Genomic DNA, 27,990 nt, shown 5'->3' with positions numbered 1-27,990 from the left:
AATATAGACAGTGCAAACAAGACTTGGACAATACATGAACAATCAATGTGTGCAAGTGAAACTGTTGAGAAGAAATAGTTTGTGTGCCTTTTTGAAATATGTGATGGATGGTAGTGCTCTAATGTGATGGGGAATGCCATTCAAAATGTTGGTGTATCTATAAAAAAAGGATTTCTGGCCATAGTTGTTTTAGTATGAGTGAACTGGAATGAATGCCTGTGAGACTGACCTAGTGAGGCGTACTGGTCTCATATTGTGTGTTGGGAGAAGTGCAGCAAGTGCTGGTAAGGTGCCATTTTGAATCTGAAAATAAAATGCAATAGCGTGGCTGATGTAGTTCTGGTAAGTCAGAGCGTTTGAGCGTGCAAGTGCAATGCAATGGTGAGACCACTTTGGAAGATTACTGTGGGTCTTAAGAGCTCGATTGTATAGTCGTGCTATTGGTTCAGTAATTTCCTTAGTGGTAAGAGACCAGATAGGAAGACAGTAGGATGGCAATATGGCCTAAATATCTTCTATACCGATATAGGTAATTTATATTTTATTTATCTCGACAACGATATATATCAAGCATGTTTTCTGGTAATTCAATAAATAATTAGTCATGAGTAAATAGTAATGAAATAACCACATGGTAAAGCCTATTTTGTACACTCCTGTATGAATTAAATATTTGACAGATGAAAAGTAATGAGTCATTTCTCATTTTATTAAGAGCTTTAGTGCAAAATGAACATAACCTGCAGGGATCAGAATGTAAAGCGTCATCCAAATAAGGTAAGTATTGCAACATAGAAATTATACCAAAAAAAAAAATACATGCGATAGACATTTTATTGTTTTGACGATATATATTGTCAAATCACCCAAACCTACCTGAATGTGCATCTTTTGTGTGGTTTAGCTTTATTCTGAAAGTAAACAGTTTGTAGCTGGGAAATCTCTTGCTAGGAGATGGATATCAGAGCAATCTGTATGACCTGTGTCTTTCTGTCTCCATTAATCCACTCTCTCCGACATTTACTTACCATAGCATCTGCCACAATAACACAACTATTATGTGCACATAAAAGCATACCATGAACACGAGATAACAGTTGATCAGACAAATGGTTCCGCTGAGGTCCAACAGTGGACTGATAGAAGGACAAGAAACCCCAGGCAGCATGAGAGGGCCAGAAATAACACATACTATAGCTCGGAACACATTATTTTGGTATCAGTTAATGCAAATGCTTGACATGCTAATGTCAAATCTACCGTATTTTAGGGTCTATCTAAGAGTGTTTCACATAACTCAGACAGTTTTTTACAAAAAATGGTACTGTAAAATGGTTGCACCATCAATTTATGCTTCGGAAATTCTGTCTGACTAACTGACAAACAGGCAGATACTGCCATTCTGTTATAGTTCTTTTACTACAATAGCTTTTTTACTACAAACTACAACATTCATTCCCTCATACTGACGTCTGATGACTGATTGTCCTTAACACCATCATTTACTTACAACATGGGGCATTGTTTCTGCCTCCTTGTTTGCTCTTGTGCACACAAGCTATAGTATAATGCAGTGCAAAAAGAACCCTGAAAGTTGTCAGGTCATGGCTAATATACTGTATATAGACCACCTGGATATGTTTTTATTTTGACAAATTTCTACTGTAATGGATTTTGGCCTTAAGTTTACAAATTCTTTTTTTTTAGATAATGATTAATCATTAAGTTCTATTATTTTGCCTTTAAATGATGCACAAATTATGTTTTAAAATCAATTATTTGATATTTTATTTGATATTATCTGATCTGTTCTGTATTTTAAAAAACAGGAGTTGTTTTGGCCCCATTGTCTGTGTCAATGACATCATTGACACAGACTAATTGTTTTAATGAGGCCATGGTTGCTGCAATGACCCTTATCAGCGCTAATTTCAGTGTCACATCACCAACTTAGTTTGTTGGCATGCCAGAGTGCTGATTGCCAGGTTTTTAAGGTGTCTGTAGTAAAGATAAAATGTCCACTGTTCCTTAATAAAAGAAAAGTGGGGTAGCAACTCATTAATGCCTAAACACTCTACTCTAGGAGTCACCGTCCTACTTTTGCTAAGGCCATCCTGCAAGGCAGCCATCAGCAGATCATGGACAAGGACAAGGAGATGGTGAAAACTGTTCCACCTTGCGATCCAGTTGGCAATGGTTGCCAACAACCTGCAGCTGCTGGGTGTGTCCCTATCACGGCTGTAACAACAGGCAAGACCGCTGTATCAGCTAGGAGGTTAGATCTGGTAAAGAGGAACAACCTCACCTGCCCATAGGCTATGTTATGGCACGTGTTGCTTAACTGCCCTCCACCACAAGGACAATGAAGATCTCCTGGGTGCTCCAATAAAGGACTGTTTAGAGCATCCATCTCTCTCAGAAACCAGCTTTTTTGGCATTTTAAAAAAGACCTCTAAAACAGCACTTACTGTTGGGCTCCTCTAACTTTTCCCATCCTTCTACCTACTTTTGAAGAAAAATCAGCACAGGACATTTGCTGCATTCTATGCTTTCCCTATCTGGCTTCCAATCATTCCCCACCATAGTTCAGCCAGCTCCCCCAGAGCACCCTGTGACTGATGCTCTCCCTGGCGTCCGCCAAAGTCTATAGGATCCCATTACCACCTCGTCTCCTCCTGGGAGTGTTCTCAACCTACAAAGAAGGAGTACTGAGCCATAGCAGGATGGGTTGACCAAGCATGTGTGGCTCCCCTCTCATTGGCTTGATGAGCCTCAGATGATGTGGCTCTCTAGGTTGTGGAAAAGCAAACAGGTTCTGAGAAGGTTTGCAAGTTAACCCAACTGCGAACCAGCACTAGAACTAGGTTCGCAGTGGTCGAAAAGGGGTAACAGTGGAGGAAGGTGGAACTGCTGACAGGGACTCATGCTGCAGCATTTTTGTATGGTTCTGGTCATTCTGGCGGCAAACATCATAATTGCAAGCAGAAATGTCTCACTCTGGGCAGTTCTTCAGTACTAGGAAGTACTGTCAGGTGCATGACTAGTGATAGGCATTGTTTACGTTGTTTCTGTGGCTTCAAGAGAATGAAAAGTTGTGTGCTCTGTGGGTCTACCAAATGATCAGAGTAGTGTAACTCAGAGAAAATCTTTCCTGCTAAAGATCATCGTGAGTTTAAGTCAAGCTACAGCCGTCCAGTTCAGTTTGATGCAAAATGTCCATCTAATGAAATGTAAAGGTTACTACATTTGTGCACTCTTTCGGTTGGCCTATGTGGAATGCAATGGAGTGAAGCATAGCAGCTGTTGGAAACTACAGGGAGAGGGTGGTTGGATTAACACTTGTGCTGCAGCAGCTTCTTTACAGCCAAAATCCTCACTAGCCCATTCATAACATGAGACAGCAGTGATCATGTCACTTATCACCACTTGCAAGAATAATTATTGTGTGTATTCTGAGTTCCTGCTACTAGCTGTCATTCCTCACTTGAATTCATTGCATCATTTCTGGCATGACAAAGTTGTTGAGAAGCAAGGACAACTGACTGATTTCCAGTGAGTTGCCCTATTTTAAAATGCTGAAAATGTCCAAAGAAGCTATTGTGATACAGTACCAATATGTGTTTTCTTTAGTTTTTTTTTTTTTTTTTTTTTTAGAATAGCAGTAGTTTTGGGGCAGGCCCCTTGGTGACATGGCATCTAATTTTAAAATGAAATAGTTCTCTTTTCAATGACATATTGTCTTAGCACAATCATGTCCTCTTGTCAATGAAGTGCTGAAATAACAGAATACTCTGTTGAAATGTATGAATTTAATAGGGAGGTTCAGGCAATGCCATTTATCTGGACATTTACAATTTAATTCATGGTTTTGCAACTGACTGTAATTAGGAACTGTTTTAGAACTACATGAGGTACATTTTGTACAATTAAATAAATGTATGTTAATTCTAGGGTGTGATATGTAGCCTACTTAATCATCTGTATTTTACATGGAATGTTAAAAGTAACATGTTTGTTATTCGTTTAAATTAAGTTAAACGGTTCAACACAAAAGTCCTTGCATATGCACCTGTAGCAAACGTTTACGTTGACGTTATACTGTAAACACTGACGGTGTCGAATTCAACACTTTGGTGGACGCTGTTATAGTGAGATATGTTGCAACTAGCATAGACATGTCATGGTATTTGAATAATTGAGAACAGTTGGACGATGTTAACATTAAATTAACTTTACTTTTGAAAGATAGATGCCTGTAAATGTCGGGGACGTCTGCATATTCGTATCTTTTAGGCCTATTTAGAAACGTGTGGCAGAAAGCTCGACCTTGATGTGAACTGTTTGCTAAGTTTTGTACGAACAGTTGAGAAATGCAAAAAAGGGAAAGCTTAGTTAACGCAACTGTCCCTTCAAAACATTAACGACGTTCGGGCTGTAACTTAACGTTACATTTTGCGAGAATTTTTCATAGTAGGTGAATAAGTTTCATTACAAATCAGAATCCTGCAATTCAATAAAATAAATACGAAGGTAAAAGTTCAACAACAGAAGACTGAAAATGTACGGTGCTCCAGCAATCCTTCCTGCTCCCTCTATGCCAGGTTGAACCGACTAAATAATACCGGTTTTAAATTTTGACCTTTTTTTTCTTCTTCTTTTATACAGCTGTTCTTACCTTGTGCCTCAAGCGGAGTCTTCATACCGCTGCTCCTGTACGGAATGAACTGTTCACACGTGTAGCACAGGTGTTCTACTGTAGCGTGCCCTACGTCGCACACTGTGATCACGTTTTACCTGTTGTGAATAACAGGCTGTTTTCAACGGGATCTGAGTTCAGCAGTGTATGCAGTAGCAGCAACAACAACAACACATACAGTCTGCATCATCTATGCACTCAATGAAGGCAAATAATTAAATAAAGGAAACTGAAATGATAAAAGCTTTATTCATAACAACACTGCTTGACAAGAACAACATGTGTGATGTGCACATCAGTGTATTTCTGCATAGCTTAATCAAAACTCTGCAATATTTAAATATAGATTTGATGTATAATCTAAGGAGCATCTACACAAGTACCATAGGTCAGGTCTGTCCTACACATCCAGTATTATTTAGATAATACATTTTCTAATAATTTATAGAATTGTTCCCATTTACCGTTCTTGTTCACTTACAACAGTAGGCTAATGCATTAAATGCAAGATAGTCATCACACAAAATAAAAGAGAAGCAATAAAATATGCAGATCAGCGCCAGGGATATTGGGGTACTTAATGACATGAGAAAATAAAACAAAATACAGCAATTATTAATTATCAAAATACATAATTGTATGTACACTGTTGGAGACTACTAAAAGAGGTAAAATAAAAGACTGTCTGTGTCATGTGATTAAAAAACTCTGGAGAGCTCAAAGTAGACAGGATAAGATCCTCCTGGAAGAAGAAAAAAATACAATGGTTTATGCATGTGTTGTGGAAACATTTTTATGATATCATATTGAAATGTGTGTTTGATTTTGCTTACAGTAGATGTTGTTGCATCAGAAGAATTAAGGCACTGCTATGGACTGCTCTCTCCTTCCATTTGAACAATCCCACTAAAAGATGGTGGTTCAACCTCTCCTCCCTGCAGAGTGGAGTCTTTGTCACCATCCTTTCTAATTTCACCATCCTACAATGTTAAAAAAGAGATACAATTTATGTGATCACTGAAGACTTACTGTCAGACAACATAAAAAGACAAAAAGAAAGCAAGACTGCAGTACCTTTTAACAGGTATTTTTAAAGCCTATGAAACAACTATACTGAGTCCAACAAAAGTAAATACAGTATTTCTACAGGTCAAAATTGGAGCTATAGCCCCAATGTCCATGATGCCAGTGTAAGGAGAAGAGCCTATTAAGTGCAGGACTGATGCTGGTCTATTATTAACTACTGATGTCTATTTTTATAATGAATGTAAAAAGCCCACAATCTTTACTGTACAATGCATAACAGTAATACAGGTTTTCCATAAAATAATAAATCGTACCAGAAAATCAAATTCTATATTTCACTGGATTATAATGTAGTGTAGAGTCACAACTGCAAGTTCTATTGACTTTAGGGATCTAAAGCTCAGATAGCAATGGGCTATGGGGTATACAGCCTTCATCATTCAGTCTATTCTGTGTGGAATCTCTACAGAAATAATTAAATTAATTGAATTGTTGTCTTTCAACGTCATGATAGTATTTCAAATAGGTAAAAACAGGCCCAATGCTAAGTTTCTTTTAAAGTTTATATTAAACCCTGGGCTGTTTCAACTCAATAGGTCACATAAACTATTACAAATTATTCTGTTACTTATAAGATTTTTTAATGTTCATGAGATTCAATAACTTACCACTGGTCACAGTGTAAATTGCTGATACAGCATAAAAAAGAAGCCCCACTATTGCAAAGAGTGGTTTCAAACAAACCAAAGAAGTAATGGGATAAGTCACACTCTTATCCACTTCTATGTTGCTCTTTTTAAGCGCTTTGCTCAGCAGTGCAAAGTGCTCTTCTACTTAAGCATTAATATTTCAGTGTATGAGTTGAAGTATATGAAAAAAGCCCAGCGACAGTGGTCTCATGAGTAGAAACTAGCCCTTTGCTGCTTTCATCTTTATTTAGATATTTAAATGTAAGTATGCTGTGAGAATTAGAACTCACCTTGAGTTCAGATAATCCTTCTAACTCTATGACTGAAGAGCGACTTTTGATTGGGGAGAAGGGTGGTGAAACAGGCGACTGAGGCGACTTGGGCCAATGGGATAGAGACTGGCTCCTTTTCACAGCAGAGGACACTGCCTGGGCGAAGCGCGATGGGGTTGCAGGAGAATAGGGCCTAGGGGCTGCAAAGCTCCTTAATTTTTCCAAGCTTAACCCTGTGCTTGGCTCTTTAAATGGCAAACTACTTTGCCTAGTCATTCGCATGATGGCTACATTCTTGTCATCCCTTTTAGGAGGGCTCAGCTCAATATTAGCGGCCCCTGTTGTCTCCTCTTGACATTGCACAGGAGGTGGTAGAGGAGGGGGTGGTAACTTTGCTCTCTCTGCACTTCCCTGAGCCTCCCTCTGGCCAGAACCAGGACTAGCGCTGAGATTCTTTTCTGCTGCTGAGGTTACATAATACCCAGGTGTTTTTTTGTGCTGAGCCAAGCGGAAAGAACCAGGCTTAGGTTTAGTTGCGGGTGGAATTTTCATCTCCTTGACCTCTGCTGGTGAACCTGCTTCAGATGTCCCATTAGCCGAGGATGAGATCTTGTCATCTGCTTTAGGTAAACATGTTGGTGACAAGGAATCAATGGATTCAGGTATACTTCCATTAACAGTGTTATGAGTAGTAGCAGTGCTAGTCAGTAAGTCTTCCCTGGGTGTGGTAGAGTGCAGCTCACTTTTTTCCTTTGAGACCTCCGTCTGTCCCCTCGGTGCTGTGCTTTCCTCCAACTGAAGAGAACCAATATTAAGGCCCTCTTCTGGAGCTTCAGGAGGCAGCTCCAGTGTCAGTGCAACTTCAAAATATCTCAGTTTCTCCAGAGATTTCTGAGGCACGATAGTATACGTTGTCATCCCCACCTTGGGGATGTAGTCCCTTGTCAGCTCGTTGGAAGGCTTGGGCTTTGGCTCAGAGTTTGTGGCATAAATAGATGGTGCCTTTGTTGTGGCAAGAGCACTTGGTGTTGAGTCTAGGCGTGATAAGGTCTCTGAGGTGTGGGATAAGGCATGTTTGAGATCAGGCAGGTCCACTTCCTCCGTTGCAGTGGCTGTATCTTTATTTCCTGATGATTCAAAGCCAGGCGCATTAGCTGAGGAAGGGACTTTGTCGATGTGTTGTTGTGGAGGCACAGGTAGTGGTGTGAAATCTGTTTGCACTTGAGCATCCTCTCCAGTGGGGCGTGATGTGCTGGTGGCCACCAGGCTCTTCAACCTGTCAGTCTGCTCCCAGAGGGTTTCAGTGTTTGCCTGAACAGAGGCCTGTGCTTCTGCATCTTGCATCACAGGCGGAGAGAGGCTGCTGGGTACAGTACTGTAATCACCTTGGACACTTTGAGGTGTAGACTCTTCACAGATTGGGTGTTGGCTTACATTTTCAACTGGACATGGAGCACTATCTGTACAGAAAAGACAATTTGTATTGTGAGACAGGTGTGTTGACTTTCTTTGACAAGCAAAAACACTTGAACTTTGGCATAGTACGGCAAATTCAAGAAATACATTAGTAGGTGCAAGATATCCACAGCACAGATATGAACAATATCACTATAATCAAAGTGCAAACCCACTAGTATCTGCAAGTTCAGATGAGTCTGTGCCATCAGTTGTCCTTACATCACTCATAGTTGCAGAATCATTCACTGTGCTCTGCAGTTGTCTATAAAAGTCAAGCAAAGAAATAATTCAAAGTATTGCTAATACCAATGTTTAAACATTTCTGAGGGTGGAGAAGTCATACTAGAGTTCGTACTTGCCATCTGAGGACAGATCACAAGACTGATCTTCCCCATTTCCCTCCATGGACATTGTGCTCAGTTTGTCAGTCTCTGGGGACGGGGAATGGAATGAAATATCAGCAGACATGTTGAGGCTGCTGTCCTCTCCCTGGGTATCACTAGCAGTTGCAGACATTACAGACGCAGTGGTCTCCTCTTGCTCCATAATCTCTTCCAGTGTGTTAGCAGCTGCACCCCCTGTAAAACAACATCATAAAGAAGTCATGTAAAATCATTCACATTTACCGTACCTGGCATCTTAAGAAAAATGTTGCTTGGTGATCAGTGATGTGACTTTTAGAAATGGTATGAAAAAAAAAAAAGTCCTTTAACTGCTTTTAAGTCATTATTTTTATTGCAATTGTGTTTTTACACCTCCAGAAACCAAGCATTCAACTGTATTTATCTACTACCAGAGTACTCTAGTACTCATAGGTACAGACATTCAGCCTTTTTCAATAAAATAGCTTATTCTGATGAATGAATTCCACTTAATCTTTTACATCTCAGTCTCCCTTGTCTAGTTCTTAATTTAGCACCCAAAGGAAGTGCATCACAGAGGAGCAGAGAGCAAAAGGTATTGCAAGGCCACTTAAACAAAACTGAAGCTTCTCACTGTTCTCAGCCTCTGATCTCTCGCTCTACTGAGCACCTCTGGGCTGTTGGGGAAACAGCAGAGGAAGTCATCTTTCTCTGTGAACTTAAGTGTTTGAAAAAGTAGGAGCAATGGGAGGACGGAAATGGTGTATACATGTAGACAGCAGTCGTAAAAAGTCTGTGATTACACTTTCTATTGATGAGGTCTGAGAGGTATGCCGCTGGTCAAGGGACTATGGGGAAACAAAAGAGTTGTGAGGTTTTCTGAACAACAGTAAAATTAAAAATATATAAAGAAAACAAGAAAAGAAAGACGCAGAGACAGAAAGTAAATTGCTATCGCTATGGGGTGTGGAATATACAGGACACTAGTTTGTGCAATGTCTAATCAGAATACACTTGGAGTAAAGTGAATTTTGTTTGTGGTGCTAAAACCAGTTGAGAACCTCAACAGACATACTATCCTGATTACTTAGGAAAACCCAGACCTTGGATAGTTTTTAGTACTTTATACTGTGGAATGTCCACAGTAACAAGGATATTGTTTTTGGAATGTAATTTCAATACTATGAGCACTTCAAACACACTTCTATTTACCTCCGATGTATCAGTGTGGCGGCAAAGATGTCAAAACCTCGGCAAATAAAATCGCAACTAAATGCATGACCGACAACCCAATTTTATCTAAGGCCGTTAGTCTTCTCCTATCTTTATCACTTCAGTAATGTAAGCCACAATAAATCACATATGTTTGTTGATCAGACCTTAGTTAATTTTTGTTGGAAAAATATTCTTTGTTTTAGCTCATAATTGTATACAGGACGGGTGGAGCTTCCCTCACAGGACAATACAGTGAGGGTCAGATGTGTCTACACAATCACAGGAAAGTATGTCAAAGCAAGATAATTATACTCAACCAAGGAAAAGTACCAGGGAATTCAGAACCTACAATTTTCTGGAATGTAGCAAAAATTACTCAGCATACAGTACATTTGTTTGTAGTTTTCATTTCTACACAGACATTTCTTGACTAGATAAAAGTGAGTGTATGCATTGAAAAAGAGGAGACAAAATGCTAAAAGGCCTGCCTCGAGGAATGTTAACACAGGTAGATAAAAGAGGTAGAGCATAGAGACCAGAAAAACAGGCAGACGAAGCTCAAGAGCTAAAACACTAAATAAAGCAGAACTAGTGCCGCACAAATCCTTAAGTGAAGCAGAATCTGCAGAGTTCATAATTAGATGAATAATTTTCCATCCTCTGACCACCATATAGTTTCCATGTTCATGAATCTTCACAGGGCTATAGGAAGTGTTTAAAATGTTCAATAATGACCACTAGGAGGCACAATAGTCAAATAAAATATAAATTGTAGGCTTATGCTGCACAGTTTGAAAATACCTGTCTTTATCTTTGAAGGCTAAAGTACACAAGACAAAACATCACAGAACAGGCAATATTTTATTTTCAAAGCAGCAGTGGAATAATCTCGATGTATAAAAAGAACCTTGCAGCCCCACTGAGTGATCATGAAAATTCACAAATGTAAACGAAGACAAACCTTGCACATTTTCATCAAAAGGAACTGTTTCTGCAACAACAGCACTAGGGGATGTGGGTGGTGGAGGAGCTTTGCGTTTGGTTCTCTTCAGTGAAGACTCTGCTGAGGACCCACGACTTAAACCAGCCATCTATGGTACATAACAAGATCTAATTAAGTTATCAATGCGCCTAAACACAGAAATCACATGGCTGTCATTCTACCATAAGTCTTCAGAGCGATGCTAAAATGTCAGAGCTTGTGTCTTAATATTCACTCACGTGGTCACTGTCCAGTTGGGCAGTAGGTTCAGAGTTGAGTCTCCGGCGAGTGCTGAGGTCTGAGGGGCAGCTCTGAGACACGAGGATTGGGGGCTGGGGTGCACGTCTCTTCTTTGGCACATCGGTGGGTAATGTTCGGGAGCTGAGCGGAGATGAGTTTGAGCTAGGTAAGGCCATGCTGAGAGGTCGAGGCTTGCTCATAAGCACAGGAGAAGCTGGGGCACTGGCTGTCGTTGCCTTTAAAGAACAAACATCCAATCGGAACATGATAAGAGGCCTGTTCCCAAACAACATAGTGCATGTCAACCAATGGCAAACCAAAGTCAACAAACCTCCCTCTGAACATTTAAAGTTACCTTCTGTAATAGATGTATCTTTGCATAATCAGTACATTAAAACACACTGCATTACCTGGTCAGATTTTTTCTTGCTTTTTCTAAACTTGCTGAAAAGGCCTTTGTTTTCTTTCTCTTTCTGATTTTTATCTTTGCCTGGCATTACTCTTCCTGAAAAAAATAAACACAGTTGTAAGATAACATTGGTCAGAAATATGACAGCTCTGTTGATATCAATCATACAGTTTACAAACTAAAATACCTGCATGTGTTGGTGAGGCTGGACACACAGGAGAAGCAGGTTGTCCTGCAAGGTCAACAAGCATGAGATTTAGTGCAGAACAAGTGGGATATACAACAATAACACATACGTGAGCTCATGTGGTACAGCATGACAAACACTGAATGTTTAATATGCAAAAATCTCCTGCCATATGCAGTATGGTTTGATTTTTTTTTTAAATACATTAGCACTTACCTTTAGTGTCTTTTGCATAAACCTCCCTTATTGCATAATCATTAAGAGAGCTGGACAAGTCCAAAGGGGCCAGTGATTGGACATCTCTCAATAGAACTGTGGTCTCGATGTCAAATTCACATTTCTCACAGATGGCTGGTAAGTGTTCAGCCAGGGGAACTCGAGGACTGACTCGTAGTATCGTTTTCTGGGTCCCTCTGTAGTTTATCACCATCCGTACAGTTGCCTGGAGAAGACAAAATGTGCCACTTGATTTGATAAAATCTTTTTACTTTTACCACAAACAAATAAAGGTGTTTACTGCATATACAAGCATGGTGTCATGTGTTTAATGTACCTCAGGCATCTGAGGACCTGTCTTCTTGTTTTTATCCTCCCCTTTAGGTTTAAGTATGATCTTCTCTGCATTTAAAGTTCCTATGAGAGCATTGGGCTTGAGTTTGCTGTTGTTCTTGTTGGGGGTGACCAGTTCTAAGGTGTGGCTCGATGGGTTCAAGTGATACTTTGCACAAAGCGTCACTAATAGATCCATTAGAGGTTTGCTAAAAAAGATGGAGGACAGGAAAAAACAAACAAAATTAGTTTGGCATAAGAGGGGAGACATGTGATGAAATCTGGTTAAGTGCCAGTTACACAATGCAAAACACATTCTGATCGAAGCAATTTTGAAATCAAGAAAAAATGTGTGTGCTTTGGCATCATATTAATTGACTCATCATGTCAGGTCTAACTGTTGAGATAAATAAAAAACATATTATACACAATATAAAAGTTTAAATTTAAAGAAGCTGTGCAGAATGTGTGGAAACAATACAAAGCAAATTTACAGTAAGTTGCAGTACTTAGTAACAGTAGTCGCATGGAGCTCTCCCGACACTGATCATACAATTTAAACATAATCCCTTAAACTTAATCCTCAAAATAAAGCATTAACTCTGTTGTGTGGGCACTTAGAACAGGTTTAAAGGAAGAAAAGAAGTTAAATAATTCAGTGCTTAGTCCTTTCATATTGAATAAGTCTTTGTCATTTCTCAAGAGGCCAAGGTGCAAAAGACACCCAGGAAAGAATGTTTGTAAACTGTGTGCATTGTGAGAAAGATAATGATATCTTAAGTCAACTCTGTTGATGGAAAGTCTGAGCTGTGTGAGTGAGCAGACTCATAGAAGGACACACAGACCTTATTCTAAAAACCTGTAAGATCTGTGTGTTCTTATTGCACCACAGCATGCAATCAAGAGAATCTTCGGAGTTCTTTACTCACATCATTTGGAGATAGAACAAAAATAAAGAAATGCAATCAATTGTGCTTCTAGTACAAATATTAACTAAAACCACACATTCAGCTACTCCACCTATCTGACTCAGTCTGACTGGAACTGCACTTTATGTGATGACGTAATCTGACATCATGATGTAGTATTTAATGCGGTATTGAAATGTTCAGTATGAACAATGGTGTCCTCGCTCAAATTGCATTACAGTGCGCAAACTATACCTTCCATGGACTGTGGTCATTTCTTCTACTCCGCCTGGCAGAACCACAACCAGAGAGAGGTCTTTCTCAATAAGGTTCTCCTTCTGGTCCATGGTTAAATGAGGGTTTCCTGGGTACCACTGGGAGAAACCTGGGGAATCCAGCCTTTTTAGTCCTGGCGGGGATGGTGCTTTGCTTTTGGTCGACACCCTGTAGTTGGACAAGAAAAAGTGTAATTTATTCTCAGAGTTGGTTCAGCATTTGTAAAACGTCTGTTTTACTTTGACACAAGCCAGACAAACACTTTAGAGATGAATGGTTTTCCCACGTACGTGCATTTGTGTGCATTTTATAGAAACAACATTGAATTTGTTTCTGCTATCTCAGGCAATAATCTGATTGAAAATCAAAGTGCAGCAGACAGCATGAAAGGAATCCTTTCTTCCTCAGGTTTTAGAAAGCAGTGAGGCTATTACATGAAAAAGCTCAAATCCACTTTGCAAACAAGTCACAAGACAACCAAGTGGACAGATTTACCCATTGAGCCTGAAGAAATGGCTGTGAATAGACAGACATGTGAGAGATAATAAGACGCAGGATAAAGTTTCTCTAACTGTAGACACTACACTGCATAGTTTATGTTGTGGTAAAAATTGATTTACAGTGTAGTGTATGTTCCTTTTAGTGTAGAGCCAACACCCTATGCATTTGTGAACACACATACAGTACTTAGTGTGCTAGGATTTTGTTTTCAGTGTAACCAACTATGATGAACACATTTCAGTTTTGAATGATGTTTTGAGTGTTTGTTTTGGCTTAACATTCCTGGAAACGGTATCAATAATAAAGTGTGGGAGAGAGCAGTTGTGAAGGTTACAGACTGACCAGGTATGCCACAGGCGAATATAATTCGTATGCCACTGATTTCATTCATACCAAGATTTTCTGTTGGACATTCACACCATAGTAAATCTGTGACGCATTTAAGATAATTACACCATTCTCGTAAATGCTCCCAAGAGGTGGTGAACAATAAAAACCTGCTGTCGGTAAACAAAAGCATGGATTTGATTTGAGCAGGGTTGTCATTATAAGGTTTTAAGACTAGTTGGAACACATTTTCGAACGTGTTACCATTCGCTTTAAATTAAAAAGCTGCAGATTATGATAACAAACCAAAGTAAACGCAAGATCTCATCAAGGTCAGCTAATGACACACTATTGTACCGCAACATTATAAGTTGTTCATTGGGCCAAAGAATCAATAGTCTTAGAGACATTTGTCACATCATTCAGTCGGCACATAGATAAAACAGGCATTTGCAGAGCCAATACCTTGCATTATAGCCTGTAAAGTCTCTGGTGGGGGCACTGCTTATTTAAACAAAGGAATCCGAGCAATGCAAGGTCACAGGCTTCACCGAGGCACGTCTAGCAAGGGATTATTAGTCTTGCTATGGCAGCGGCTGTCCTGAGACTATAACATATATGTAAATGTAAACACGTGTGTGTGTGTGTGTGTGTGTGTGTGTGTGTGTGTGTGTGTGTGTGTGTGTGTGTGTGTGTGTGTGTGTGTCTGCTATATTCTATGCATGTGCTGAGCAATGTGTGCTGTTTTATCTAATCATAAGTCAGCCAGACAAAAGGCAGTGTAATAATTTGAGAAACTGCAAGAAGAGCTGAGGCAACAACATAAAAACAAGCAGTAAGCAGTGGGACACAACAGAAACACACTTGTTTATCTGTTCCTCTTTGAGCCAAGAGCACAAGTTGCCATGATGATAATGCCACACGATCTAGCACAGACAATTAAGAGCAAACCCAAATAACAAATAATATACTGTGAACTGTTTATTTTTTATTGATTCTGTTCTGGTATATGTGACAGAAACAACTTTCTTGAAAAAATAAACTGAAGAGATAGTGGAGATAGCAGATATAGATAGCCAATGGCAGGCTTTATACCAACAGTCTACATCCGGTGAGTCAGACTAGTAATTACTAAATCGGATTGTGCCAGTAAAACTAAACAGTTAAAGGAGGCCAAACAATATATTACAGTTTTTTTCGATTGCTTAACGACAGTGGGCACAACTGGAGACACAAGTGCAAAACTCTAACTACAGTCTGCACAGCAGCAGCTCATGTGAACCTAACTCTAGTTCGTTTTTCATTGCTTGAGCACAGTTTTCAAAACTCTACACACTCTACACACTTATACCATGACTTTAACCACTACCTGCACAACACTGTGGATTTACAGCACTTTGTTCAAATGCTAACACACTGCTGTCAAAACTGTTAACCACACATTTAAAACAGAATAAATTTCAGCCTGGTGCATTTCAAACACTGCCGATTGCAATTTTAGCTGAACGCCTAAGCAGGTGTCTTGTTTTAGACTTGTTAGTGAACACATACTGTGTATATATATATATAAAATATATTATTATAAATATATATATATAGGGAAAGCTCGGAAAGATTTTTCTGGAAAAAGAAACGCCAAATAAGAATGAAACCGCTACACATTGTACCGTTTGAGAGAAACAGTGAACAGGTAAAAGAGCAAAGATACCAATATGTCCAGGTAAGATGTCTGAGGTTACATACACAGTTGAAAAATGTGAAAAACACTTCCTTTACTATAGTAAAACTGTGCACTTACTGTTTTTCACAAAGTAATGGAGGTGTAAGCAATGGGAACACCAGTCATTTGTATTTACCGTATAGATAATGCAGGTTCATGGCAAGAGAGGACATCTAATGTGTTGATAAAAAAAACTTGCAAAACTTCTGAACTATTACGTACCTTTAGTTTGTAACATTTCCAGTAATTACATAAATTACTACATACAAAATAAAAACGTATATCTATTACAGTAACATAGTGTAGGTAAACAAACTGAGGATTTTCATTCATTCTTGCGTACCTTGTTTACTGGTATAAAATAAAAAGAAAAGAATTTCACTCTTTTCTTGAAGAAAATATTGTTTGGGTAAAGTCACTTAAATTATTCAAACTGTAAAGATGAAAAGTTAGTACATTCTGTATTGGTGTTTGATGCTAGTGTTTTTACTCTCAGCGTGTTCTGAGTGACAGTGTGTGTTATCTCAGTGAGGACTGTTCATAGTATTTGGCTGCACTGAGCCTGTTTTGAGATGTGTGTGAAGAGTTGTGTTGCTTGGAATGAGTTTTGCAGGTGATGTGAACTGTTTAAGCTCAGGTGACTGTTGGTAATGCAGACTGTAGTTAGAGTTTTGCATATGTGGTTTCAGTTGTGACCAGTGTCGTTTAGCAATCGAAAAAAACTGTAAACTAAACAGACAATCTTTTGTCAATGTAGGTATGTATGTTTTATTTATATGTGCAACCATGGTCCTTCAGAGTTAATAAGATATCCAAGTATGCTAACCTAACCTGACCTAACCAATCATTAGTTTGTAATTGAGTAGTATTGTTGCTATGGTTACTTGTAGTTTAATATTTAGCACGTCCCTATTATATTGCATTGTATAAAATTTGCATCATAATTAAAGCTCCATTAATCAACATTTACAGTATGGTTCGGTCTTACCACTCTCATCAACCCAGTTTCCAGCAACACGCTTTAAATTCACTGCCAGACAGTCAGACAGCAGACAAAGTTATCAAGCAGTTGGTGAAGACAGACGAAGATCTAGTAGGCAAATGTAAGACATTTTTCTAAATTAAAAATTGAGGAGTTGCTGGAGACCAACTAGAAGTGAATTATGGACTTAACATTTGACATATGGCAAAAAACTACAAGAAGGCAACTGTATGCTGACATGTTGCCATAACAACATCAGGTCAGGTTCTCTTGATACATCAATTTTCAGGGCTGTCTATGTCTGTCAGCTTGTTTTGGAGTTTGTCTGTTTTATATGAAAAAGTAAATTAAAGCAGCCATATTATGCTCATTTTTAGGTTCATTATTATATTTTAATGTTGTACCAGAATAGGTTTACATGGTTTAATTTTCAAAAAACACCATATTTTTGTTGTACTGCACTGCTCTCTCTCTCACTGCTGCAGATCCTCTTTTCAGCTGGTCTCTGTTTTAGCTACAGAGTGAGACCTCTTTTCTTCTTCTTCTTCTTCTGTACTATCTTTGATTGCACTTGCACATGCCCAGTAGCTCAGATGTAGATCATGTCAGCTAGCTAGCTCCATAGACAGTAAAAGAAAGGCTGTTTCTACAACTTCGGTCAGTTACAAGGCAGGATTAGCTGGGAGACTTCAAAATGAGGGCGCACATGTAAGTAGTTCTTTTGTAGATTATGGTGAACTTGTGTGGTGTTGTAGCAGTGCTTTGCTATTGAGAACGAGGTAGCATGCTAGCGTTAGCATGCTAACGCTACGAGCTAATGGTTGCGGTTAGCCTGCTCGTTTCGGCATGTGACGTCACAAGCCGTGCCGATTTTGAAGGCAGGACACATTCAGAAACCGTATCTCACTCTAAACAGCATGGATGGATTTTTTTCAAAGTTTGTATGTGTGTGGAAGCACCAGAGACACAACATAACACCCCAAATCCCAGAAAAAGTGTTTTTTTCATAATATGGGCACTTTAAATCACTGAAAAATGTTGTTTTTCAAATTGACTGATCTGGATGATTGAAATGAAAAGTAAAGGCCTCTATCTGCCTGTCATCATTTCCATCAAATAAACCGAACAAAGCCTGTTCCATTGAGAAGAAAGTCGAAATCAGAGGGAAGAAGTAGAGAACTGCCCACTCATAACCCCGATGCATGCACCTTGTATTTTCAAGTTCAGTTATAACGATTAGATTAAAAATGTGAATGCCTCTAAACCATTTTGATCGCCAATTGTTTGGATTTTAGCGAGACAAATCAATGCAGTCCAAAGTCTTGCAGTTAAAGTTCACTGATGGCTGAGCTTCATGTTGACACATTGACACAATTTTATTTAAAATCTAAAAAAAAGAAAATCATCATAAAATGTACTAAACATGCTCCCCTGTGGATCTGTGTCCATTTTGGTCACACATGAACACTGATTTAGTCCCACCTATGAGTTGTATTCAGGTTGATTTGTGTGTGTGTGTGTGTGTGTGTGTGTGTGTGTGTGTGTGTGTGTCACCCCTTAGACAAGCTTTACACAAGATCATCAACTTTGTCCACTAGTGTATCACTTCGTCCCCAGAAGATTTGATATTAGCACACAAAATTTCCACTTTACATAGAATTGCATAATGTAAGAGACTGATTTCCATAACTGTACACAGATGCTCCCGAGAGCAGCAGCCTGAAGCCAAATGCTTACATTTTAGGTCTACAAACAGCTAAATTGTCACTATGTTGTTCATTTTATCCAACACAATCACAGTAGTATGGAACCTAACTATAAAAAGAAGAAGAAGATATACTTGTATTAATCCCCAAGGGAAAATTACAGTTAACTGTAATTTTATTTAGGGATCAGCAGCAGTGCTTTTATATATTGAAGTGTTAAAAAGTAACCCTTCTCATCCCCATCTGGTCAGTTTAGAAGAGTGTAGGATGAATGATAATAATTAGGGATGTCCAGATCCGATCACGTGATCGGAAATCGGGCCCGATCACGTGGTTTCAGACTCGATCGGAATCGGACGTTACCTCCCGATCAGGACTTGGATATATATGTATATATATTCTCATTATTTTTTAACACATCTATAGTTATGCGGTGGCACAGAGTTAGACTCTTTTGACTCCACACAGAAACAGCAGCGTGTGCGGCATGACATCACTTTGTTGCAGAGACGTTATTGGTTAAATGCCGGCAAAGTAGAACACGGAAGCAGCTTGAAGCGGAAAGCGCAAGTATGTCTGCGGTCTGGAGGTATTATAAAGTTGAATTATTATAGAAGTATCGGATCGGGACTCGGTATCGGTAGATACTCAAAATCAAATGACTCGGACTCGAGGGCAAAAAAACCTGATCGGGACATCCCTAATAATAATAATAATAATAATAATAAACAGATTACACATTTTAGGTGTGGAACCACCATACAACCATGAAGGCCATTAATTCCCTGCAAATATTTCAACAGACTAGCTAAAACAGACATTCACACTGTGGTCTCTACTAGGTACAAAGTCCTGATTTCATGTCTCTGACTGTTTATCTGGCAATGGGATTATAATCCTTTAGCATCGTGTTTAAACTTTTTCCTTTTCCACACATTTTACAAATGCTCTAAAACTGAGCCGCCTTGTAAGTTGATTTATTTAATTGATACAGCTGTCGTGATTTTCAATAGAAAAACATGCCATGTAATATTTGAATTAATTATTATGGAAAGAATATACAATAGCCATGCCTCAGACTCAGGGTCAGCCCAGTATACAGCTGTGTCATCAATGACTTTTTCAAGACACCTCGAACAGGTGACAGACACGGACACACAGGCCGGTTTGTTTGTGCTACCCAGGCCTGTGTTTTTTCAGAAGCCCAGGATGTGTTGCTGAATGAGAGGAGACGTGTTGAAGCTTGACTTTGCTGATGCCTCATTCACAGGGTTTCCCTGGGAGGTCTGACACTCACAAACAAGCCCATTCAATACCAGAAGACATGCTTGACAGACGTGATCACAGCCTACCAGGAAATAACAGGCCTGTTGTCATTGTGCCATTTGTTATGTTTCATCATATGATCTTGTGAGCTTCAGTGGTGCAAACAAATAGACTCTGAAGAAAATATGCACTGTGATAAATAAATACTGCATGCTATGATGTTGTATTGAACGTACGTAGCGTCTTGGTTTAGCCCTCAATTGGTTTGTGAGGTGAATATGTGAAACACTTAAATCTGACGTCTGGTGTTATGCCTCACAAAATTTCTAAATCTAAAATCTGTTTGATTAGGTTTTAGCTAAACTTCTACTGACCAACCTCAAAATGATAAAGGAAAACGAAAGGCCAGTATAATATCCAGATGGTTCTCCTTGTGTAAAAATACTTCAAATACTTTTGTGCTTATGTGTGAAAAAGATGGAATGACAGAGAGAGAGACACAGGAGAGAGAGAATGTTTGAAGAATGGTGGCAATACATATCTGTCCTTTGTTATAAGTAATCAAAAATGAAAAAAATAATCGTAATACCAGCAGCAGTCAACCAGCTGAACAAAGGAATATCGAAATTCTCTACATTCCCTTACACTTTGGTCCAGCTGGCGTTGCTTTTAACAGAAACATTTCAGTTACTTCTGTGTATTCTTTCCACCCAATCAATTAAAATCCCTTCAGGCAAAACCTAGATCAAATGTATGTAGCAATGAGAAAGTGGGAGCGGCCCAGAGAAGAAACCAGACCAAACATTGGTAGAAATGTATCTTCCCTTTGAGGTTCTGAGAAGGTGGAGGATTAGGAGAAATGCCTACTGTGGTATGCTAGCAGCTGCTGGGTAGCAGGATGGCCCCTTGGGGAATGGTGGGTTCATGTACAACGAAACAAACAGGTTTTGAAGAGGCCCTTCTGCTCTGTCACACTTTTCAAACAACACCCCAAATATTTTTAAGAAACAAGAGCAACAATTCAATGCTCCAATGACCAGAACACTCCCAGCACTCTACCAGTAGCAGTTTACTAGCTAGCTGTGCAGTCAAATGTACAGGCTCAAACATGCCCAACACCCCTACTTCAAGTCAAAACACATTTAGTACACAAAAATATTTCAAGGTCCTCTCCAACACTTTTACAGGAAGTCAGTGACAGCGGTGCTGTGCTGTAAAGATAATATTAAAGACATTACAAGGAGAAAGAACCAAACATTTGGAGCAGGTGTGACAGACCTGCTTTTCCTCTCACTTTGCCAACATTTCATACCACACTCTTACCTCTTTGCCTAAAGTTGTCTCCGCTCAAATCATTTCCATTCTGCTGTGTATGTCCCATGAGTAGTCAGACAGACTTTAACACTATCAGCACCGCTTCAAAAGACCCACCTTAATGCCACGCCCAAACTGTGACATCAGAAATCTGTCCCCTTTACCTAAATCCTGTCTGCCCCCTTGCTGCGTCTCTAAAAGCTCAAGCGCACAGTGTGTAAGTGGCACTCCCCCCGCGGTCATGAGCAGAAAGGTAAGCAGCTTTGCCTCCCTGTGCAGACATGAACCTGTGGGTGGGGCCAGTGGAGCAACAGTACACTGAAACACACTGCAGCATGCGCTCCCTTTGGTAGCTCTGCAACTTGACAAAGACTAGAATAAATGTGCTGAATTATCATGAATGATAACTCTAATCGTGCTGGTGATGATGTGATTATCAGAGTAAAACAACAAAAGGAGTCAGAGGGACTAAAGGACTCCCCACTCCCTAATTTCATCAGATACTTCTGTGTTTGCTTTTTATTACGAAAGAACACTGGCAACTTTTCAAATCCCCACCTTCTGCAGAACTGACTCATCAGAAAATTATGCTAGTATACTTGTCGGTTGAGTGTCGGCTGAGTGTCGGTTGAACTACAGCGATACTGACAAACAAAGGCATGAAACAACATATATTTTCCCTCCATGTAAAACACTGAGGAGGAGCCTCACATTTGGATTGTGATGATTCATTCAATTATCTTTCCTTAAACATTAAATTCCCAAGGGATAATTTTCTTCAATAACTGCATAATTGTTTCAGTTTTAACTTAAACATGAATGTGAAAAGCTGTGACTAACACAATATTCTAAAGTCAATAAACATTCATGAAAGCAGTCAGCATGAAAGCAGTCAGGTACAATTGTGAGTAAAAGCTGTCAAAAGAGGCCGTCAGCACCTTGCACTTAACAGATCCAGCCAGAGAAAGCACAGCTTTTGAAAGTCTTTCTGATGTTGTCATTGTTCAGTTAATCAACACTATACTACTATACAATATATTAAAATTAAAAAGCTTTTCATCTAAAATAGCAAAGCAAACTGTACACCATCTGGTACGGAAGCAATAAGTTTGATTCTCCATGGTGAAATAAGTGCTCATTGCCAGTCCGTTATCAGTAGCCCTACACTTTCACTTAAGAATGTGCAGCCCATTCTACAAACACCACCACCAAATACCATCAGATGATAAGGAGGTAGAGTGGTGAATGGAGATGTGAGTGTGTAGGAGCAGGCCAAAGGGGTGGCGTTAAGGAGAAAAGGGATGGGGGGGGGGGGGGGGGTCCCTGAGGAAAAACACGGGGCCAGAGCCACAGCTGGTAATTTGGTGAGAGGTCAGTAAACACAAGCTTTTTAAAGGAGGTCTGGAAAGGCCATTACTTCATAAACAGTGTGGGATGGAAGGAGATTAGGGAGAAAAAGAGCACAGGGACCCTATGAGAACTTGCCACTTCCTATGTGTATCGTTTATTATTGCAGGCAAAACAAAAACCTTTTTCCCACAGCACAGGCCTGGTAACACTCAAACTCTCAGGGCGCCTAAACATCATTGTGTAAAATTCTGATAAATACTTAAGGACCAATCTTGTGACTTTATTAGCTTTTCAATGCAGCGTGTAATATCCGTTTGCCGCCTCATTTTAGTAGTATTACTCCCTGCAGTGCTCACTCTTGCACTCCATGTTGTACAGTGCCTAATACTACAGCAGAGCCGCGGTGGAGTAGCAGGTCTAACAGCCAGTTAGGTAATGAGATTTGAGATTATACGAGATGATCTCTCAGTTCCCTTTACAATGCCCCCAAACAGTGGATGTCATTCTATTCTGTGAACTGGAGTGTGCTATGGTACATTACCCTCACCTTATCTCACAGCAGCTCAAATATGTTTACCCTAAACACTGCACCTAAACAAACCTATGGTTCTGCAAAGAAAAACAAACAAGCATGCATGCATAAGATGCACAGAAAAGACAAGGTAATTATCACTCTAACTTCTGGTGGCTTGACCAAATATGTGTTTTTTTAGGGAAAACAACAGTTTGGAAAAAACTTGGTGAGAGAGAAAGCTCCCCCTGGAGTTATGATTATAACTATCACACTGCATCTTTTCATGTGAAACAATGCAGCATTGTCTGCAGTGGGGCATCTTTCAAAAAGGCACAGCAGCATGCTTTCCCTCTTTTCTCATCACATGAACTAAGGGTTCTAAAGTGAGTATTCAAACAGTAATTCCGCAATAAAACGGGCCCATTCTGGATCTTATTTTATTGCTAATGGTGTAAACAAAATATTCAGTATTGCACAAAGCTCAAGTTCATTTAATCTTAATGTCACTAGGGTTACACCCTGTCTCACATACTATCTCAAGGCAAGAACATAACCGTGCTCATCTTTTAATGTCATGGTCTTTCCTTCAATTATCTTCTTGAAAAAAAAAAACTGAGTGGCCAATATTCACCTCTGAAGAATTGTATGTACTTCTGTTCCTCTTTACAGCATGAACTAAATGCTGTAGATCAATTTGGACAAAAAGCAGCACCTCACAGGCATAGTAGATAATTAAATACAGCTTGAATAAAAACAAAGTGACCGGATCTTTAATACAAAGTAGCTCTGCTTGCTTTACTTACTGTACCCCTGATGTGAATATCCTCACTGAAACTGCTGGCTGTTGTTTGTTTGTGTCATGCCGTGCTTCATTAGCTTGCTACAGTGTATGTTAGGAGATGATACGGTTCAGTATATCAGTTCATTACCAATCTGATATTATGCAAAATTCACCAGAAACTAGCACATCGTACCCATACACACAAACATCTGGGTGGATACAACAGTATGAACATATGCACAGTGATAGTGCCATCTAGAGAACCATCTTAAGGTGTGCAATTTTGTATTTCCCATGTTATACCAATACACCTTGTTGTCCTAATATTGGTTTAAGCTTGGATTTATGATTTGTCATTGATTGGATAATTGCTAGACAGCTTGTCAAGTTCTTGTTAAACAGACCGGTAGTAAACTCAACTAATACCAGTCGTGATTGGCTAGGCTTTTTGTATTATAAATATCTCATCCAACCAAGACAAACACTGATAATGAAGGTCAAGCAAATCAAAGCAATGTGTTCATTTGTCACATACAATGCTGAATTTTATCAAGATAAGTAAAAGTTTCTATTGAGAGTACACAAAGAACGTATTCATGTTAGGTCATTCTGAGTGTTACACAGGCTGAGAGTGGGAGGCATCCAACTGTTATGCCCTGGAAGAGTGCATAACAGAAACAAAAAGGGCCCAAGACTCAAGTTCAGGCAGAAACTTTGCAGCAAATCTATTCAAACTGTTGCACAATATCAATATTATATAAATACTTAATCATGTCAACTTCAGAGATAAAAAGAAAAATGAGTTATAATAACTAACAAAAAGTGTTTCATTGTGTTCCAGTACTCAGTATTCAATGGTATTTACGGTCAATGCGTTGGCTTCAGTGTGGTAACAAAGGCCACCCATTATTCCCTGTCCCCTGGATGTTAGCCATATTGTCTGTTTTAGCCCTGTGAGGCAGAAAGCAGCCATGAGATGAAACGTCCCAGTATACAAAGACACACCAGCTTATTGCCAGGACAAGCTTGCTGGCCATTAATGATGATTTTCCTCTTGCTTTATTACATCTAGTGGGTGGATATCTTTGAATGACATCCTTTATCTTGCTTTTCAAGCACAGATGATCTGAGTGGGCACTCTGAGGTCAGCATGCTGTAGACCAAATTATATATTTTCCTGAACGAAGAAAGCCTTGTTGTCTCTGGAGGATCATTTTGAGGAGAAGACACTGTGTTTTGCTTGAGTGTTCTCGGAAGCCTTGTGATTTGTTTATCTTGTCTTTTGTTTCGACAAACTGGAAGCCTAAAAGTTGATCACACATATAGTTGTTGTGAAATGTTAAGTCACAGCAAAAACAAGTGTGTGTCACAATGTCTCAACTCGCAATGCCCACTTGCTTCAAGTGTCTAGGTTTTGCCAGCCATAATTTCTGTAGACTCATGTGAGCAGCTGTGCCCTTGGACTGCCTGCATATCGGGAAACAGCTGTGGGGATTCACAATACCTTAACTAATTCCACATTCTGCCCTGAAGAAAGCCAGACATGTGAGATCATGGTTTAAGGTGTGTCCAATTAGCAGGGCCAGCTCCAAGCAGTGCAATATAACAAGTTGATTGACTGAACTGATATGCCTCTTGAAGATTTACAATTAGGGCTGCAACTAACATTTTCATTGTCGATTAATCTGTCAATTATTTTTGTGATGAATCGATTAGTTGTGTGGTCTATAAAATGTAAGAAAATGGAGAAAGATCTTGATCAGTGTTTCCCAAAGCCCAAGATGATGTCCTCAAATGTCTTGTTTTGTCTACAACTCAAAGATATTTAGTTTACTGTCATAGAGGGTTGAATAAACTAGAAAATATTCACATTTAAGAAGCATCAGAGAATTTCTATCTAATTGATTACCAAAATTGTTGGCAATTCATTTATTAGTGGACAAATTATCGATTAATCTTTGCAGCTCTATTTACAATTAAGAAGGAAAAAATGCACCCGTTATGATTTAATGGTTGTTAATTATTCCGATTATTGCATTTAAAAAAACTCTTTTCCAATGACCACAGTCAAACAGTACAGAAGTTAAGACTACCTTATGTTAAATAGTGTACCATATGTCTTGTGTGTGCTAGTGGTGTCTCTGCTTGGAGAACAGCCAGCCCAGTCATTCTGGCAGATTCAGTATTTAGATAACAAATGTAGCGTAGCTTTGGGGGTCACATGAAATCTTCACATATGACTGCACATATGAAGCAGCACGTTTATTGGCACCAAATATAAGAAGCCACAAATAAGACAAAGAACATGTGCGTTCCCCCCACACCCCAGCAGCTTATGGAAGCGTGCGGTTTACTTTTCCAAATAAAAGTCAAACCACAGAGAGATTTAGGTTGTCTGCTGTTCTCCATTGCCAGGGAGTGTGGCTCCCAGATTACACAATGCTTATGAAATATGGTTAAAAGTGAGTGTTTTCTTTTTTTTTTAGTAAACTGCATATGATGTGCCGGAATGCTATTTTTACAAATGGGAAACTACAGTATGCAGGGCAGGACTGGAAACTTTACTATCATGGAATACTGGATTGGAAACTGTCATATGTTCAAATTCTCCATCTCACCTCTAGCTTAAATCTGGAGAAAAAAAACTCAGCAGGAGTGAGTGGTGATTCTGTGAAAAAGCTCTGGAAACTCACTCCCCTCCTTTTTTAATGATTCCATCTACTGAAATACAAGCAGCTGACATCATCTCTGAGTCCCTGAACCAAAACTGATTCCATCATGTCATATACTCACGGCACTTTTTACTGTGAATTTCTCCGACTATTGACTATGACGATTGTGTATTTTATAGAATATCAGTTTCAAGCCCAGTGAACGCATGATTTCCACAAGAGCAACGATCATCAGGCTCATCATGGAGACAGAGGAGGCACAATGTTTTGCCTGCAAAATACTTCCCATGACCTCTACATATGGTCAAGGCAATTTCTCAGTAAAACCCTGAGAGCAGGAAATGAGGAGAGTTCAAAGGTTGAAACGTCTGCAACAACTGTGACTTTGCTGAGATGTACTGAGTGAAAGGAATGTTAATTGAAAGTTGCATTATTTTACAAAGGGGGCATTTATACTCACACCTTAAACAAAAAAACAGAAAACAGCTGGTTGCCTCAGTCAGCACCACAGAGTTAGACACTGGTAGGGAACTTGATTTTGGTATATTTGTACATGATGAAAGAAGCAAGGCCTTTATTTCTATTTTTCTTTCTTAATCTGTTTTATAATTCTATTTTCCGAACAATAATGTTAAGTGCGTGGAGGTTTGGCTCAGTTGAGGTTAAATTAAGACTACTATTTCTAAAAAATCTCAAGTAAAAAGGCTACTGGACACACTCTCTTAAATGTTGTTGTTAAATTATGGATAAAAATACACAGATTTGACAGCTGGTAATCCAGATGACAGTTCTACATACCTCAGACCAGAGCTCCGTGGATGGGGCTGGGATCCATGATCATCCATGACTAAACTCATTGGTTTAACAAAATCCCTCGGACTAGTCAAACACAAACAAAAAGCACAACTCATTTTTAGTAACAGTTTACATACTAAATGTTATAAAGCTAGTCTAACCTTCTGCTTTCTAGTGATGAAAACTGGCAAATACTGAAATATGGGCGAATCCCACATGATGTCATCAGTTAAGTCATATGAACCTTTTTTTCTTCTTTTTGGAAATGGGGCAAACGATTAAAAGTATTAATCCTGTCTTACCATGAATGTAGTTGGTTTTCGACGCAGCTGTCAACTTCCATCAGTCTTTAAAAAGGTAAAGTTAGTTGTAGACTGCTACAAACTGATTTTGTTTGGATACATTATCCATAATTCCGTTTTGAAGTTCCGTGTTTTGCGCCTTTTACGCAAACCATTCCAGTGTGGTAAAAAAATTTCCCCCCCTCCTTTTGAACTACAAAGTCTGGCACCTCTAAATCATTTTGCCCCCGACACCGTTGACAACTCTGCCAACTTTTCTCTGCACATCCAAGCACTGCATCGCAACATTGAGCTGTAAAAGTGGGGCGTCTCTCAGATCCAGTTTACCTTCCCTCCAGGATCCTGATGAAGTGTTTAGCATAACGGTATCGTGTCCAAGTTTACATCTAGATGCAAGAACATGCAAAGCAACAATCCGACACAACCGTGCCGTGTAAAACAACACAAGTAAAGCCATTTAGTTTGAAATAAGCCGTATGAAAACACATCAG

At 39.3% G+C, this 27,990-nt stretch overlaps 2 protein-coding genes across 8 annotated transcripts in view; both read right to left on the bottom strand.

Annotated features, from left to right (window-relative positions):
* grb14 (growth factor receptor-bound protein 14) overlaps window positions 1-4,897 on the bottom strand; it is a 31,895-nt gene extending 26,998 nt beyond the window's left edge. For both annotated transcript variants that reach the window (XM_031298421.2, XM_036003927.1), the window contains exon 1: window positions 4,676-4,897. The gene's annotated coding sequence lies outside the window, so the exon portion shown is untranslated. The remainder of the gene's footprint in view (window positions 1-4,675) is intronic.
* A 29-nt stretch (window positions 4,898-4,926) lies between these two features.
* On the bottom strand, window positions 4,927-27,978 carry cobll1b (cordon-bleu WH2 repeat protein-like 1b). 6 transcript variants are annotated; one of them, XM_031298382.2, is made up of 15 exons: window positions 27,500-27,540; window positions 27,201-27,281; window positions 13,249-13,437; window positions 12,090-12,294; window positions 11,753-11,978; window positions 11,537-11,581; window positions 11,351-11,445; window positions 10,940-11,176; window positions 10,680-10,809; window positions 8,497-8,719; window positions 8,315-8,403; window positions 7,826-8,143; window positions 6,702-7,786; window positions 5,530-5,676; window positions 4,927-5,438 (listed from the first exon to the last, which is right to left on the bottom strand). In XM_031298382.2, the coding sequence occupies exons 1-14, from the start codon at window positions 27,538-27,540 to the stop codon at window positions 5,566-5,568; spliced, it is 3,075 nt and encodes a 1,024-aa protein (XP_031154242.1). In that variant the 3' UTR covers window positions 4,927-5,438; window positions 5,530-5,565. The 6 variants fall into 6 exon arrangements, with proteins under 6 accessions (XP_031154242.1, XP_035859818.1, XP_031154233.1 ...); XM_036003925.1 differs by lacking the exon at window positions 27,500-27,540 and adding an exon at window positions 27,827-27,978 and having other exon boundaries at window positions 6,702-8,143; XM_031298373.2 differs by having other exon boundaries at window positions 6,702-8,143; window positions 27,500-27,810.
* Between the last annotated feature and the right edge of the window lie 12 nt (window positions 27,979-27,990).

The sequence above is a fragment of the Sander lucioperca genome, chromosome 8 (genome assembly GCF_008315115.2).
Source record: "Sander lucioperca isolate FBNREF2018 chromosome 8, SLUC_FBN_1.2, whole genome shotgun sequence".
Lineage (NCBI taxonomy): Eukaryota > Metazoa > Chordata > Actinopteri > Perciformes > Percidae > Sander > Sander lucioperca.
Note: the sequence above shows the minus strand (reverse complement) of the source record. Positions and strands in the feature narration are given on the sequence as shown.

What these genes read in the sequence shown, in the direction of transcription:
- cobll1b (XM_031298373.2), bottom strand. Translation starts at nt 27,540, where the DNA reads ATGGAAGTTGACAGCTGCGTCGAAAACCAACTACATTCATG. An exon ending in GCAAGAAAAAATCTGACCAG is followed by an intron (nt 11,177 to 11,350) that starts GTAATGCAGTGT and finishes TGTTCTTTAAAG; the next exon opens with GCAACGACAGCCAGTGCCCC. An exon ending in TTTTGATGAAAATGTGCAAG is followed by an intron (nt 8,720 to 10,679) that starts GTTTGTCTTCGT and finishes GTTGTTTTACAG; the next exon opens with GGGGTGCAGCTGCTAACACA.